The sequence below is a fragment of the Geotrypetes seraphini genome, chromosome 4 (assembly GCF_902459505.1).
Source record: "Geotrypetes seraphini chromosome 4, aGeoSer1.1, whole genome shotgun sequence".
NCBI classification, from domain to species: Eukaryota; Metazoa; Chordata; class Amphibia; order Gymnophiona; family Dermophiidae; genus Geotrypetes; species Geotrypetes seraphini.
Genome location: NC_047087.1, coordinates 82109318 through 82125240, shown reverse-complemented (window position 1 = coordinate 82125240; position 15923 = coordinate 82109318). Strand labels below are relative to the sequence as shown.

The window sequence follows — 15923 nt, the reverse complement described above, 5'->3', positions numbered from 1 at the left end:
GCACATGCGTCACGATCACTCTGCAGCGATCCCTAATACAAACAAGTTAGATAAATACTGGAAAAACATCACTTCTAGTACTCTGCCACCCTTCCCCTGGTTTTGTCTAGTGACTCTTCAATGCTGATGACTTCTACAGTAAGTGATACATGCTCAACTCTCCTGAATGTACCTAAGGTACAAAAACATTGATAAACAATTTTTTCTACCCTCAAAGATCCCCTAATTAACCAGAAAATAAACACCTAAATTTTACAAACATCTAAGGTTAGGACAGCTAGATATGCTTCATAGCCATCTATATATATTAAAAAAAAAAAAAAACCAAAACCACACATCCATGTTCATTAAATCTAAAAGATGGATTAAATACAATAAAACAGATCTAGCTCAGAATAGACAAGCATGTTAATTATGCAACTAACTCTGTAAAAGAAAAGAATAAAAAAGATACACTTGGCAAATCGAGGCTGTCTTCTGTTTCATGTAATTACCCATTTTCAGCCTCCAAACCAGTGAACAAAAGCCACACCAGGAACAATGGATGAATGAATGTTATGGAGAAACACTATACTAGTGCCTTCAGATCACTGAAATAGCCTGAGGAAAAAAAAAAAGAAAGAAACAAAAAGAAAAATATCCTTTTAAAAAGGCTCGAAGGCTGGCTTTTGGAGTCTGCAAATTTATGTAAAAAAGACCAACCGTGTTCTACTATATCATTGTATATTAAATTGAACAAACAGCAGGTTTGAAAGATAAGCCAGCTATGCATGAAGAGTGTAAAAATGACACTTCTTGGGGGCTTAGAGATTCAAAGTCAGTTGAGCACAGTATGTCTGTGAAACAACATATTATACAACTGTTCTTAAGGAAACTACATCTTGCCCCCCTCCAGCTGACTTGTATCATCAAGACCAGCAGAGTTGCTGTCAACTTTAACCCTACCACTGATGTACAACACTTGTTCACAAGCTGAACAGTTTTGCCTCTTTCCTACTAAGTTTTATTTTTCAGGTTTTCATCAAGCTTTATCTATAAAATTTACATGTCAGGATTGACTTTACTCCTATCAAACTGCAACAACCACTCTCAACATTTTGTAAAACTTGAGAAGCCTTCAAGAGAGCACGTGTTGAAAGTCAGCAACGTGGAATTAGTGATGTTTGGTGTCAAACTTTTTTTTAATTGTCTCCTGAGTTTGCCATATCAATGACACTGGAAAGGAACTATAATCTTATCCAAAGACAGGAACATTCCTAACAGTTTGGAACTGAAAGGGCCTATTAGCACCATTCCTTCTAAAATAATTTATTAACCAAGGGAAGAATGTCATGTTCAAATGAAATTCTTCAAAAAAGTCAGGGTAAACAAATTATTTTTGGAATAACACTTCTTCCAAAAATAATTTGTGTTTTCAAAAATAATTTTTATAACATTGGCACACACAATCACATTTGTCCTTGTTCTGCTTGCAACTCCCCACCCTTCTATCCCCATAAACCAGGGGTCTCAAAGTCCCTCCTTGAGGGCCGCAATCCAGTCGGGTTTTCAGGATTTCCCCAATGAATATGCATGAGATCTATGTGCATGCACTGCTTTCAATGCATATTCATTGGGGAAATCCTGAAAACCCGACTGGATTACGGCCCTCAAGGAGGGACTTTGAGATCCTTGCCATAAACCAACAAGAAACTGCAAAAATAAGTTTTGATTCAGTTGCACTAGACTGGCCGCAGCGTTATTGTACTAACATTGAATCCAAACATTATACCATTAATAACTATAGCATACAAAATTTTTACCCCACCCATAGCTAGATGGTCCCAAACTAGATGGTCATCCCTCCCATCACATAGCAAGATCCCCAACCCAAAAGACAATCCTGCAGTGCTGTTGGGCTGGACTTCAACTCACAGTGGTGTGGCCCACAAGCCACCCCACTTAACTTTCACAGTGTACCCCAAGTAATTTCCCCCACAGATTCAGAACTTTACTTTTCATTGTTCTTTCCTGTCTCCCTCCCCCGAGCTGCACTGAGCCCACCCTCCTTCCCCCTGCCCAAGTGAAAGGATCGGGTGGGACAAAATGTCCTGTCCCAGGATCTCCTACTACCCCCACAATCAAAACTAAACTACTTCCCGTCCAAACACCTTAATTTATCACCTCTTTCCCACCCACCCAATAAACTTCCTCAACCAAATATCACATGCAGGGGAGATCTGGGGAATTACAGACTGGTAAGCTTGACCTTAGTGCTGAGCAAAATAGTGGAAACAATTATAAAAAAATAAAATTGTGGAACATGTAGACAAACATGATTTAATGAGACAGAGTCACAATGGGTTCAGTTGAGGGAAGTCTTGCCTTACCAATTTGCCCCCCGCCCCCCAACTGTGTAAGCCCATTTGACTTTCTTTATTTAATTTGAATATTGTATTTTTCCCTCTCTTCCTGCCCCCCCCACCCTCTTTTGTGTCTCTATTTAATTAGTCCTACTGATTATATGTCCTAATAGGATTTCTTTTTATTTCCACCCCTATCTTTGTAACAATTTTTATTCTTGTGGAAACCACCTAGACGTAATGATAGGTGGGCAATCAAATACTTAATAAACTTGAAACTTGACTACTTTGAAGGTGTGAATAAACATGTAGATAAAGGCGATCTGGTTGATGTAGTATATCTAGATCTGATAAAGTTCCTCATGAGAGGCTCCTGAGAAGATTAAAAGAGTCGTGGGATAGGAGGCAATGTTTAATTGTGGATTAAGAATTGGTTATCAAACAGAAAATAAAGAGTAACATAAGAACATAAGCAGTGTCTCTGCTGGGTCAAACCAGAGGTTCATTGTGCCCAGCAGTCCGCTCATGTGGTGGCCCATCAGGTCCAGGACCTGTATAGTAATCCTCTATCTATACCCTTATATCCCCTTTTCCTTCAGGAAATCATCCAATCCCTTCTTGAACCCCAATACCTCTGTCCTATCACACCCTCTAGAAGCATATTCCAGGTGTCCACCACCCTTTGGGTGAAGAAGAACTTCCTAGCATTGGTTCTGAATCTGTCCCCTCTTAATTTTTCCAAATGCCCTCTTGTTCTTGTAGTTTTCAAAAGTTTGAAGAAACTGTCCCTCTCCACTTTCTCTATGCCCTTCATGATCTTGTAAGTCTCTATCATGTCCCCTCTAAGTCTCTGCTTTTCCAGGGAAAAGAGCCCCAGTTTCTCTAATTTTTCAGCATATGAAAGGTTTTCCATAGCTTTTATCAATCGCGTCGCTCTTTTCTGAACCCTTTCGAGTAACGCCTTATCCTTCTTAAGGTATGGCGACCAATATTGGACGCAGTACTCCAGATGTGGGTGCACCATCGTCCGATACAACGGCAGGATAATCTCTTTCATTCTGGCTGTAATACCTTTCTTGATAATACCTAGCATTCTATTTGTCTTCTTTGAGGCCGCTGCACACTGTGCCGACGGCTTCATTGTCTTGTCCACTATAACCCCCAAGTCCTTTTCTAGGGTACTTTCACCCATTACCAGCCCTTCCATTGTATAGCTGTACTTCGGGTTTCTGTTTCCTACATGCAAGACTTTACATTTTTCTACATTAAACTTCATCTGCCATCTCGTCGCCCACTGTTCTAATTTGTTCAGGTCCCTTTGTAAGTCTTCACAGACCTCTTTTGTCCCAACTCCACTAGTTTGGTGTTGTCTGCAAATTTTATTGCTTCGCACTTTGTCCTTGTATACTTAAATGGTAGGCTTAAATGGTCATTTTTCTAAACAGAGGAGGGTAAACAGTGGTGTGCCGCAGGGATTTATACTGAGACCGGTGCTATTTAACTTATTTATAAATGATCTGGAAATTGGAACGACGAGCGAGATGATTAAAAATGCAAATGACACTAACTGTTCAAAGGTGTTAAAACTCATGGCAACTGTGAAAAACTGCAGGAAGACCTTAGGAAATTGGAAGACTGTGTGTCCAAATAGCAGATGAAATTTAATGTGGATAAATGCAATGTGATGCACATTGGGAAGAATAATCCAAATCACAGTTACCGGATGCTAGGGTCCACCTTGGGGGTCAGCACTCAAGAAAAAGATCTGGATGTCATAGTGGATCTGGGTGTCATAGTGGCTGAAACCTTCCACCCAATATATGGTGGCAGCTAAAAGAGCAAACAAGATGCTAGGAATTATTAGAAAAGGGATGGTAAACAAGACTAAGAATATTATAATGCCTCTGTATCGTTCAATGGTTCGACCTCACCTCGAGTACTGCATTCAGTTCTGGTCTCCTTATCTCAAAAAAAGATATATCGGCACTAGAAAAGGTTCAAAGAAGAGCAACCAAGATGAAAAAGGGGATGAAACTCCTCTTGTATGAGACTAAAGAGGTTAGGGTTCTTCAGCTTTGAAAAGAAATGGCTGAGGGGAAATATGATTGAAATCCTGAGTGGTGTAGAAGGATACAAGTGGATCGATTTTTTACTGCATCAAGATTTACAAAGACTAGGGGGACACTCGAAGCAACAGAGTAATACTTTTAAAACCAACAGGAGGAAATATTTTTTCACTCAGAGAATAGTTAAGCTCTGGAATGCATTGCCAGAAGATGTGGTAAGAGTGGTTAATGTAGCTAGCTTTAAAAAAGGTTTGGACAAGTTCCTGGAGGAAAAGTGCATAGTGCTGTTGATACAGACATAGGGGAAGCCACTGCTTGTCCTAGATCAGTGGCGTGGAATATTGCTGCTATTTGTGTTTTTCCATGTGCTTGTGACTTGGATTGGCTTCTGTGAAAACGAGACTCTGGGCTAGATGGACCATTGGTCTGACCCAGTAAAACTATTCTTATGTTCTATTCCTCACCTACCCAATACTCTTCCTCAACCAAATATTGCATGTCCTTAACCTTCCCCTCATCATTCCACCAACCTTCAACACACCCTCATTAATATCCCTGTACCCAACTTATTATTAAAATTCCTCCTATCCTGTTAATACTTATGTCCCTCCCTACGCCCCCCACCCCCACCCCTGTTTTCTACTTCCCAACTCACTTCCCCACCACCCATTGGCTAATGGATTATGGCCAATGTTGTTATCTACCCTCTGTCCAAGATCCTCCTTACAATACCAAAACACCTTAAAACTATATATATAAAAAGAACAGTCCATAAATATTATGTGTTATGAGCTCAAGAAAAAACCCCACACCTTATATCACCAACATGACAAAGCAAACTATATATCAGTCATAGCACATCATTGGGAATACAGTCTTAAATCATAAATAACAAAGTCATTTGAGCTGCCCATTCAATGCATTTATTCAATATATAGTTCAATGCACACTTATCTTATTCAGTTCCCAGTGGCTTCAAGATAACAAATGATGATATATAGTTGACTTCTTACACTGATTTTTTTTTCTGAGCACATAACACAAAATATTTATAGACTGGTTTTAATAATATGAAGTGTTTCAGTACTGTAACAAAAGTGATTTTTTAAAACATTTTTGGAAAAATTGTTTACCCATATCCCTTTTTGAAGAATATAGTTGTGAGTCTGTGATTTGTATTATATTTTTTACTCCCATTTAGTAGTTTTGTTTTTACAATATGTTGGAATGGAATACACAATATTTTACAATTTCACAATACACCAAAAGTGGTATCTGATAAACTCCCCCCCCCCTTTAACAAAGGCATGTTGGACTTTTTTATCACCAGTCGCAGCAGTATTAACTCTGACACTCATATGAGCATTGGAGCTAATACCACCATGGCCAGTACAAACAAATTCTAACGTGATTTTGTAAAAAGGGGTGGGGGGCTATTTTTATACTAAATAAATATATACATACATACATATTTCTCTTAACCAATTAGCCACTGACAACTGAACTACCTGACACTGGCTTAGATTCAATGGAACTTTTTCAACTTTAGCTCCATACGATTAAAAGTCAGAATTTGTTCTTTGTCCACATTGAAAAGTACTATACAACACAGGCATTCGCTGTACAGTAAAATCTTGGATTGCAAGTAACTTGGTCTGCAAGTGTTTTGTAAGACAAGCAAAACATTTTATTAAATTTTAACTTGATATACAAGTACATACAGTATACACACATCACAACTGAGCCGATGGTTCTTTTCTCTCTGACACTGAGGGAGTGTAGTGACTGTTCTAAACGAGTGAGGTCTTGCAATACAAGTATGTATAGTATTTTGTATTAAAGTTTTGGGGTTGTGGAACGAATTGTCTGAGTTTCCATTATTTCTTATGGGGAAATCTGCTTTGATATACGAGTGCTTTGGATTACAAGCATGTTTTCAGAACGAATTATGCTTGCAAACCTAGGTTTTACTGTACTTATCTTTTATTAAATTCAAAAGAATGTCACTATTATGATGGATGAAAATTGGTCCTATTAAAACAACTACAAACCTATGAACCAAAAGTCACTTTAAAAAATACAAATGGAAGCATATTACCAATGTGGGTGGGAAAACCAGGCTCCTGCCAAGGGCACCAGTCAGAGCAAGTGCTGGAGAATACAGACCAGTGGGGCAAGCTATGGGACTGCCTAGCACCCATCTATACCCTCATAACTGCCCCTTCGGTATAGCGGTATACAAGAAAAAAAAATATTATTATTATTATTTGAAAATGCCTATGTGCCCCCCGAGCCTTGTGAGCACAGACCATAGGAGCTATCCAGACAGCTGACAGGGTTCTGTGAGAGACTGCCAAATCCAATCCTTGAGTACCATGTTTACTAGTAATGGTCTTGGTACATGCATCTAGAGAGGGTTTCATATTGCACTCATCCTTTCCATGGAGAAATTAGATTGATCAGAAGCAAATAAAAGAAAAAAAGCCCTGCTCTTTAACTTAAATGATTTTGGTGAACCCATGGTATAACTATGATATAAATAAGTCACTCCACAGAGACAGGATTCCTAGAAGCCAATGTGAGAGAAGAAAGTCCATTCATCGCTCAAGTGATACCTACTAACAAAGAGATGTTCATTAGGAGGAAGGCTGTTACTGGGATGGCCGGGCTCAACAGATCAGGGAATGGGCCAGAATAAACCATTCTAGTTTGCCATGAACAAACAACTATCACACATCAGTTTCTGACTTTTTCTTCCCATTATAAGTGACAAATTCTGAAGGATTTGGAAGCTCAAGGAGTATAAGGCAGCTGCCTAGATGGTAAAACAAGTCAAGTCAAATAAAATAATTATAAACCAATAAATTAACAAGGGCTATTTTTAAAAATCTATTTGCCAATCTCTCTACTAGTTCCTCAACCCTGCTCATCAAATATAAATCCTTCAAGTAATGGTTAACATGGGATATGGAGGATTTTTATTATTATTATTATTATTGGATCAAGCTCAATCAGATTTTGGAAAATATATTTGCCAATCTCTCTACTAGTTCCTCAATCCTGCTCATCAAATATAAATCCTTCAAGTAATGGTTAACATGGGATATGGAGGATTTTTTTTATTATTATTATTATTGGATCAAGCTCAATCAGATTTTGGAAAATATATAGTACAGAGATGGTATTAGTAGCTGTAGAAGACTATTTTGAAACATACTGTATATTGAGGGGGGAAGAAGTGCTGTTGTCCCTTTAGAACATAGCAACAGCCTTTAACCTGGACCACCATGCATTGTTAGGGACATGCTGCAGAAAAGTGGGATTGGGAGGATCGGTTTTGAGTTGGATTTTGTCCTTTCTATCAAATAGGAAGGTCAGAGTGGAGATTAAAGGGGATATCTCAACAGGGAAGGAATATAATATAGGGGTTCCACAGGAGTCAGCATTGTCCCCCATAATGTATAACATCTTCTTAAAACCTATGGGGAAATTTATTGGAAATATTGGATGAGAATGGAATATTTATGGGGATGTTGTCCAATTGATAATTCCAATGAAGAGGATTGATGATGGGAAATATATTTAGGTTGTTCAAAGCCAATAAATTGGTAGTCAACAGAGATAAAACAGAATTGTTGTACATAAAGAAATCAGGAGGGCTGGAATCTAGAATTCAGTTAACTTTGAATGGAATATTGATCAAATCAGTGTTGGGTAGTGTGAGAGATTTGGGAGTCTCGATAAGTCTGAGCTTTGATATGGCAACACAAGTACAATGTGTGGTTAAAAATGTTTACAGTAATCATTGAGTAAGGGATTTGAAACAATATTTGCCATTTCAGACTATGACTTAAGTGATTATGGGACTCATTTTCATAAAAGATAGAGGTTATTGAGACAGACATGGGAGGAGTCACTGCTTGCCCTGGATCAGTAGCATGGAATGTTGTTACTCTTTGGATTTTTACTAGGTATTAGTAACCTGGATTGGTCACCGTGAATACAGACTACTGGGCTAGATGGACCATTAGTCTGACCCAGTAAGGCTATCATGTCACCCAGTAAGGCTATCATGTCACCCAGTAAGGCTATCATGTCACCCAGTAAGGCTATCATGTCACCCACTAGTAAGGCTATTCTGTCACCCAGTAAGGCTATCATGTCACTACAAGAAGTACCTAAACAGAATGCTTTCTTTCCAGGCAGCCCAACTGAACACATGGCTAGCAAAACCTATACTCGAAGCCACATCGTATGCGGACTTCAGAAAATCTCTGAAAACCCGCCTCTTCAACACCACCTAAACTCTCCCCCTACCAATTATAAACCGCCTCGAAAGTCCTCCCCCTCCTTTTCCCCTCCTCCAACGTTTAATGCTGTACCTCTCTCACGCTCATCATATATATCTAGCTGTAAACAGCACTGATCCCTTGTAACTGTTCATATTGTATCATCCTATAACTTAGTATAACATCCTGTATCTGATTGTAAACATCCTGTAACTATTCTCTTGCTATCTTGTTATCCTGTTATCTTGAACCTACTGTAATCACCCCAGTACCCGCTCACTTGGTACTTCCTGTATCTTATTGTAAACATCCTGGAACTATTCTCTTGTTATCTTGAACCTACTGTAATCTCCCCAGTACCCGCTCACTTGGTACTTCCTGTATCTTATTGTAAACATCCTGTAACTGTTCTCTTGTTAATATCCTGTACCTCATTGTATACACCCCAGTACCCTGTACCTCATTGTAAACATACTGTAACTGTTTTTTCGTGTTAATATCTCGTACCTTACTTGGTACTTCCTGTATCTTATTATAAACTTCCTGTAACTGTTCTCTTGTTAATATCTTGCACCTTATTGTAAACACCCCAGTACCCTGTACCTCATTGTAAACATACTGTAACTGTTTTTTCATGTTAATATCTCGTACCTTACTGTAATCACCCAATACCAGCTCACTTTGTATCACCCTGTATCCTACTGTTAACACTGTACTCTCTCTAGACACGACTCCACTGTAAACCGCTTCGAACTTAGGGTATAGCGGTATATAAGAAATAAAATTATTATTATTATTATTATTATTATTATGTTCTTAAACATTTAAAAAAAAAAAAAGTTTGTGTAACTATTTCATTCTGTGAATGAAATCTACATTTATTTCTGAAACAGTTCATTTACTGTGGCAAAACCTAGTCTTGCTGTGACACGGGGAAATATAGTTATAGATTGATACAACCTTCCCTCCTCCCCCACCTATCTCTGGTTTGGTCTTAAACAAAAATAATACCAACAAGGTTTAACAAAAGAATGAAAAAAAAAACAAACAGGCTTACAACGAAGTTGCCCAGTTGGTTACGATTACAATTTAATCTATCAAATAGCTCTTTGCTTTGACTGCTTCCGCAATGAAGAAAACCCATAAAAATGCAGGCAAAATTCTCATCTGCCTGTTATGGAGAAAAAAAAATAAAAGCCAAATCAAATGTAATCTGGGCAGACAAGAACTATATTTCATGTTTGTGCCCTGCTATCCAGTCCAAAAGGAAAGACACAAAAATGCCTGCAAAAACCAAGGAGTGCAAGTGATCTGATAAAAATTCATGAATTATTACAACCCCATATCTAAATACCATCTGTGCAATATAGGCTAATTAGAGGATTAAGACCACAGACGCTATGTTAGCTCACATGTTTTAAGCACATGGCCTTGACTATGCCTGAAAATGAAAAAAGAGAGGGGCAAAATAAACAAGGGAAAAAGTGGACAACAGACACTGACTAAAACTCAGTCCAGGCTGGAACCGACTAAGGCCACCGAATTTAGCTGCTGAGATTTCCCTATGGGACTCTTCTAATTCTTTAGGCCAGATCCATACGCCTGGCCCAGCACAAGCTCTGTGAATAAACTTGGCACCGCATGAAACAGGTTTTTTAATAGGTTCAAACAGTTTTCTGCAACAGACTGGCATTTAAAAGGCTGGAGTGCACACCGTGGAGACCAATTTCTCAGAATCTGGCACCGCCAATAGAACAGCAGACGATAAAATGTATACATAAGTAGGCTTTAAAGAAAATAAATGATGTAGAAACATCAGTAGAGACTTACATTTAATGGCTACAATTCGCTGGTTGTATCAGAATCAACCGATTCTTAAAGGATGCATAAGGAAAAATGTTTATGACCATCTTGTTTCAGTTTCATGTTTGCATTGGGGGTTTTTTTGCCCATATATATATTGCTTCATCTTTTACCATGCGTGCACTTAATAGATTTTGCAAAATAGTGAATATTAATACATTATAAATGGTGCTCTGACATATCATTGATTTTTTTGTCATTTTTCAATGACAGCACATCCATAATGATTCACTGAACAGATTAATTACAGTGATAAAGCAGCCAGAGTCCAAACTGACTAGATATCTCCTATTTGTCTCTAGAAAATAAGCTCCAGGTTTAGCCCAATAATGCACAAATTTACACCTGCTGTGCAGGTGGTGGCAATGTGTGTACACGTGTAAAATCCATACATTTTAATGGGATTCTTCATCTAAAATCTTTTTATTGTATATTTATTTATTTGCTATTTTTAATCTGCCCTTTCAATAAAGCTAAATCAAAAAAAAATCAAAATGAAGTCAATACAATTAACATAACATGGCGGAAAGCAGTTCAATACAATAGAAAGTACGAGGTTACAGTAAAATAATAAAACGTTCTCTCACCCCCTCCAAAACAACAATGCCAAACAGCCTTAAAATAATAAAGAAAAACAGCTTAGGAATCTTTTTTGCTAAACTGTAGTTGCTGCAGGATTTATTAAGCTGAAATACTTGTGGGGAATATGTGTTGCCAGCACTAGAAAGGGTGAGCCTTGAGTCACCACCGTCAATCCACACACGATCATAAGCCCACTCACAAATCTCCCACCTTTGCTGAAGTACCATATCCACCAATATCTCCAAAGTGTATTCCCTCCCCAGAATCCTTTACCCTATTTTTCAGCATGTGGATCCCTAGGGAGCAAGGGTAATCCTGAATTGATCCTACCCCACTGCTGCTATCATTAAAATGACACCAGATGACCTATAGCCTTTCACATGTATATCAAGTTGATATTATGAACACACACACACAGTGCTCACAAACGTGATTAAAATGCTAAGGAATCAACCTTAATCAATACTGTGACCAACAGGACCATAAAATACTTATGAGGTCAAAGGGGTTATCTAGGTTTAGGAAAGTGAAAACCTGGCTGCTTTGTCAAGCACTTTGGCCCTTATTCTATAAATGGCATCTAACTCCTAGGTGCCATTCGGCATGGTTGTCAATGAAATACTAGGCGCTGTTTATAAAATTGGGCCTAGCAGCGCCTAAACATTCTTAGGCACCGGTAGGCGTGAAATCCTTAGGTGCACTGCCTTTTAGGCCAAAGGTAGGTGCCTACTGGTGCCCAAGTCAATCCATGCCCAAACTCTGCCCCAAATCCATCTCTGCCAACTTGCTGGTAGGTACCTTGGTGTAGACACCTACCTGGACGCAGTCGGAACCTACCAAGTTAGGCACCTACTAGCAAATTAAATTGTTTACATTGGCTTTTAACGATGCTTTCAATTATCCGTGATGATTAAGCCAATTAAAAAAAATTAATTAGGCACCTAGATACGCTGTTCTAGATGCCCAACTGCAGGTGTCTTTTATAGAATCAGGGTCTTAGTGCCATTAGTTTAGATAAGTGGTTCCCAACTCTGTCCTGGAGGACCACCAGGCCAGTCGGGTTTTCAGGATAGCCCTAATGAATATGCCTGAGAGAGATCTGAATATAATGGAGGTGGCCAGGCATGCAAACCTGCTCCATGCATATTCATTAGGGCTATCTTGAAAACCCGACTGGCCTGGTGGTCCTCCAGGACAGGGTTGGGAACCACTGGTTTAGATGATAGGAAGAAGAAGGAAACCTTGATGATCTAAGAAAAAAGGGAATTCTAAGGGACTGATAAGCTGTAGACTAGGTTTGTTATTGCTAATATCCTGCAATACTGTTTTATTTTATCAGATTTATGAATGTTATTCTTTTTATTTATGTTTATTTTCATTTCTTACTTTTTTCTGCTTGATATTGTAATTTATATATTTTTGAAAGTTCTACTATTCTGTTTTTTTCTCTTGTATCTTTTGGATTCTTTATTACTAATTATTCTGAAGAGGTTGGAGTTCTGTCTGTTGTTCCATGAAGATTACATCCCTCTATGCCTTTTCTGAAGTGTAAAAAAGTAATTTAGGTTTTGCTTTGATTCCATCCTTTTGCAATATAGAAGACACCAGAGTAATCTGGTAGAGGATAACATTAGCTGAGCCAGTCACTGGAAATAAAATAGTTGGATGGAGTTGTTGAGAAAGGGAAGTAAAAAAAAAATTGATATGAAGTTTAGGGATATGGAGGTGGGTACTATAGTGTTAAATGAGTGGTTAATGGGTGTAAGGCTAATGTGAGTAGGATTGTGATTGGTAGAAGGTTGAAGCAGAGACAAGAGAGAAGTTTCAGGATTGGTTGGGTTTTGGCAAGTAGGAATGATTTTATGAGGAGAGAGGGAAGAGTAGTATAGGTTCTGTGTAATTAAATTTTCCCTTCTTCTCACCCTTGTGTTACGTTTGCTTTCTTCATTTTGTGTGCGATTTGTAGTTATTTAAGGGTGTTTTGCGGTTTATTGGGGTTTTGAACTGTTGGGTTGAGGGCGGGAAGTGGTTGCAGCTATAAAAAAAAGAAAGGGTGTCATAGTGTTTTGGTCCAGTTGTGACTTGGAAATATGCAGTTAAATAAGGAAATATAAACCTTGTAGGTGACACCACTGGAAGGGGAAGCATGAGCTGACATTACCGTGGGTCAAATTTGGAGGCTGTTATTGTGGTTTAGAATTCACACCTGCCACCTTTTACGAAGCCACGTTAGGTTTTTTTTAATCTCCGGCTGCAGCGGTATTAGCTCTAATTCTATTAATTCTAATACCGCTGTGGCCAGCGATAAAAAAGCCTAACACAGCTTCATAAAAAGGTGTGGGGGGGGGGAGGAGGGAGGGTTAATGAGGAGCTAGTTTTATCACCGAATAGCTCCTCAGGGGTAGGAAATGGTATTATTGGATTTGATGGAATGCGATATGGATTTGAACTGAGATGTTGTTTAGTAATTAAGCTGCAGCCAAACTGATTGTTCTACAAATATTGTTGGTGTATTTGGTTTAGGTGAGTCATGCTATGGTGAAGGTAACAGAGCGCAAATGCTAATGTTAAGCGATCCTCTCTGATTACCCCTTGCCATTTTGAATTGTCACTGTTTTTATCCTCAGTACTTCCACCAGGTAGCATTCCAGGCATTCAACCTGCTTGAGTACCTGATTGTAAAACCACTTAGATAACCTTGAGAGGCGGTATATAAAATCCTAATAATAATAATATATAATAAACTTTCCGTGAAAAAGTATTTCCTGGTGGTACTTATAAGTTTAGTACCTTACAACTTCATTTCATGTCCTCTATCTCTTGTCTTCTTAATCGTAGCGCTTCATTTTCCCAACTATTGATGAATTATTATTTTTTTTTTTTTTTCAAAATTAATTATGTGATTTTATTCAGTTTCATTTCATTGCAATAAGTGATTATCCCTCCATTTTACAAAACCTTAGCATGGTTTTTAGTGCCGGCCACGGCGGTAACAGCTCTGACGCTCTTTATGAGCGTCGGAGCTATTACCGCCATGGCTGGCACTAAAAACCACACTATATTTTTGTAAAAGGGGAGGGAGGGTATGTTCATATATATCACATATATAAGATGCATTTTTTTGCATAAAAAGTTTCAAAATTGAATGAAGAGTTAACCAAAATACATAGAAAAATGAAAAGAAACAACTTACCATAGATAAGCCTGTTAAAACATTATCCTCTACATGTCTAAAGATAATGAAAAATTAAGGAGATTGGTAAAGGAAAGATCAGGAGCAGTGAAAAACTGGACAAAGCCTTTTCTGCCTACAACTGCCCTGGCTAGCTGAAATGTGGGAAAGGGCCCGTTTTCTCGAACTAAAGTGCTGGCTTCAAGTCAAGCCAACAAGGCCAACGTGTCTGCTAATGAATATGCTTAGTCTCCAGTTTCAGCTGCTTGTGATCACTCTCTTTTGTGCTGGCTGGTGCGCCAATTTCATATTGTCAACAGATGCCGCTTTATTCAGCTTGTGAGACGTTGCCAGTGGAAGCTTGCTGTTTCAGGCTGCAATAAATTAATCCCGGCGGGCCTGAGTTATATTTGCTTCTAAATCAGCAAGACAAAATATTGATGGGTGAGATGCTGTGAAACACTGAAGGAAATTGAACCCTGGGAGATGGCCTAAAGACAGTAAGCTAGCATATACACATGTGGCTGGAATTTTGAAAGGGACTGCTTTTCATCTTTATGTGGGTGTTTGCTTCATATACTCCTTTTAAACATCAATAATATAACTGTCAATTTTTACTTTGCACAACCAATAGGGTTTGCTCTTTGGGGATAATTTTATAAAGCTTTTTTTTCTGAATGTGAAGAAAAAAAAAAAAGATTCTTGTAATAAAAGTGACCACATACTTGCATAAATCATTGGCATGTGGAAAATGTGTACCTATTTCTATGCAGTCTGCATAGAAATGTTCCTGGCAGAGATGAAATTGCCATGCAAGTGTATTTTTTTAAATAAATAGGTACCCACGTTTACATCTTCTTCTGAACATGGGGTAATTTATGCATCATAGGTGGCTAAATCTAGGAGCTTATTTTCTAAAGGCAAATAGGCATCCTATCTGGAAGCTCTCAGACTCAGCTGAAGAGCTGAGCCTGGCAGCAATGGGAGAGTTAATTTGGACAGTTTGAGAGAAAAGGGAAAGGGGAGGGATGAGAATGGGGCAGGAGAAAAAAAATTGTTAAGTAGAGAAGAAGGTAAAGTGCTATTGGTGAGAATGGAGTAGGAAAACTGTGGAGATTTTAATTTGGATTGGTCAGTTAGTTGGTGGAGGTTTGTGATTGGTGTAAATCAGGGACAGGAGTTTTAAAGTGGGATCATTGGTTCAGAGATTTCCGCGGGTTAGGATTGTGTGGAAAGTTGTCAATGGGAGGGCAAAGTTAAGTGGGGATGGGGAAAAAGTCCCCTCCCCTCCCGCCCTGCTGTATTAGAGGGTTGTGGGTAGTTTGGGTGTTTTATAATATATATATATATATATATATATATATATATATATATATATATATATATATATATATATATATATATATATATATATACACACACACACACAGAACACACTCTTGTTTGTGTTAACTGTGGTTCAGGGGTTGTACGGTGATGGGGTTGAAGGGAGGTCGCTTTGGCTTGAGGCACTGGAAGAGGCAGTGTTGGACCCAATCCAGAATGGACTAAGGAACTGATAACAAAAGATTTCTAGACTCAGGTGCGTCACCACCCTGAATCAAGGTGT

The 15923-nt window shown here is 38.5% G+C and overlaps 1 protein-coding gene across 3 annotated transcripts in view; it reads right to left on the bottom strand.

The window, feature by feature from the left end:
• Positions 1-15923, bottom strand: part of LOC117359264 (roundabout homolog 1) — a 613895-nt gene that overhangs the window by 384010 nt on the left and 213962 nt on the right. The window contains exon 1 of one of the 3 annotated variants that reach the window (XM_033941734.1): positions 495-516. The exons of the other annotated variants lie outside the window; for them this stretch is intronic. Within the exon in view, the coding sequence (XP_033797625.1) occupies positions 495-498 (4 nt within the window). The 5' untranslated portion in view covers positions 499-516. Of the gene's footprint in view, positions 1-494; positions 517-15923 lie in introns of those variants that run through there. 3 annotated transcript variants of the gene reach the window in all.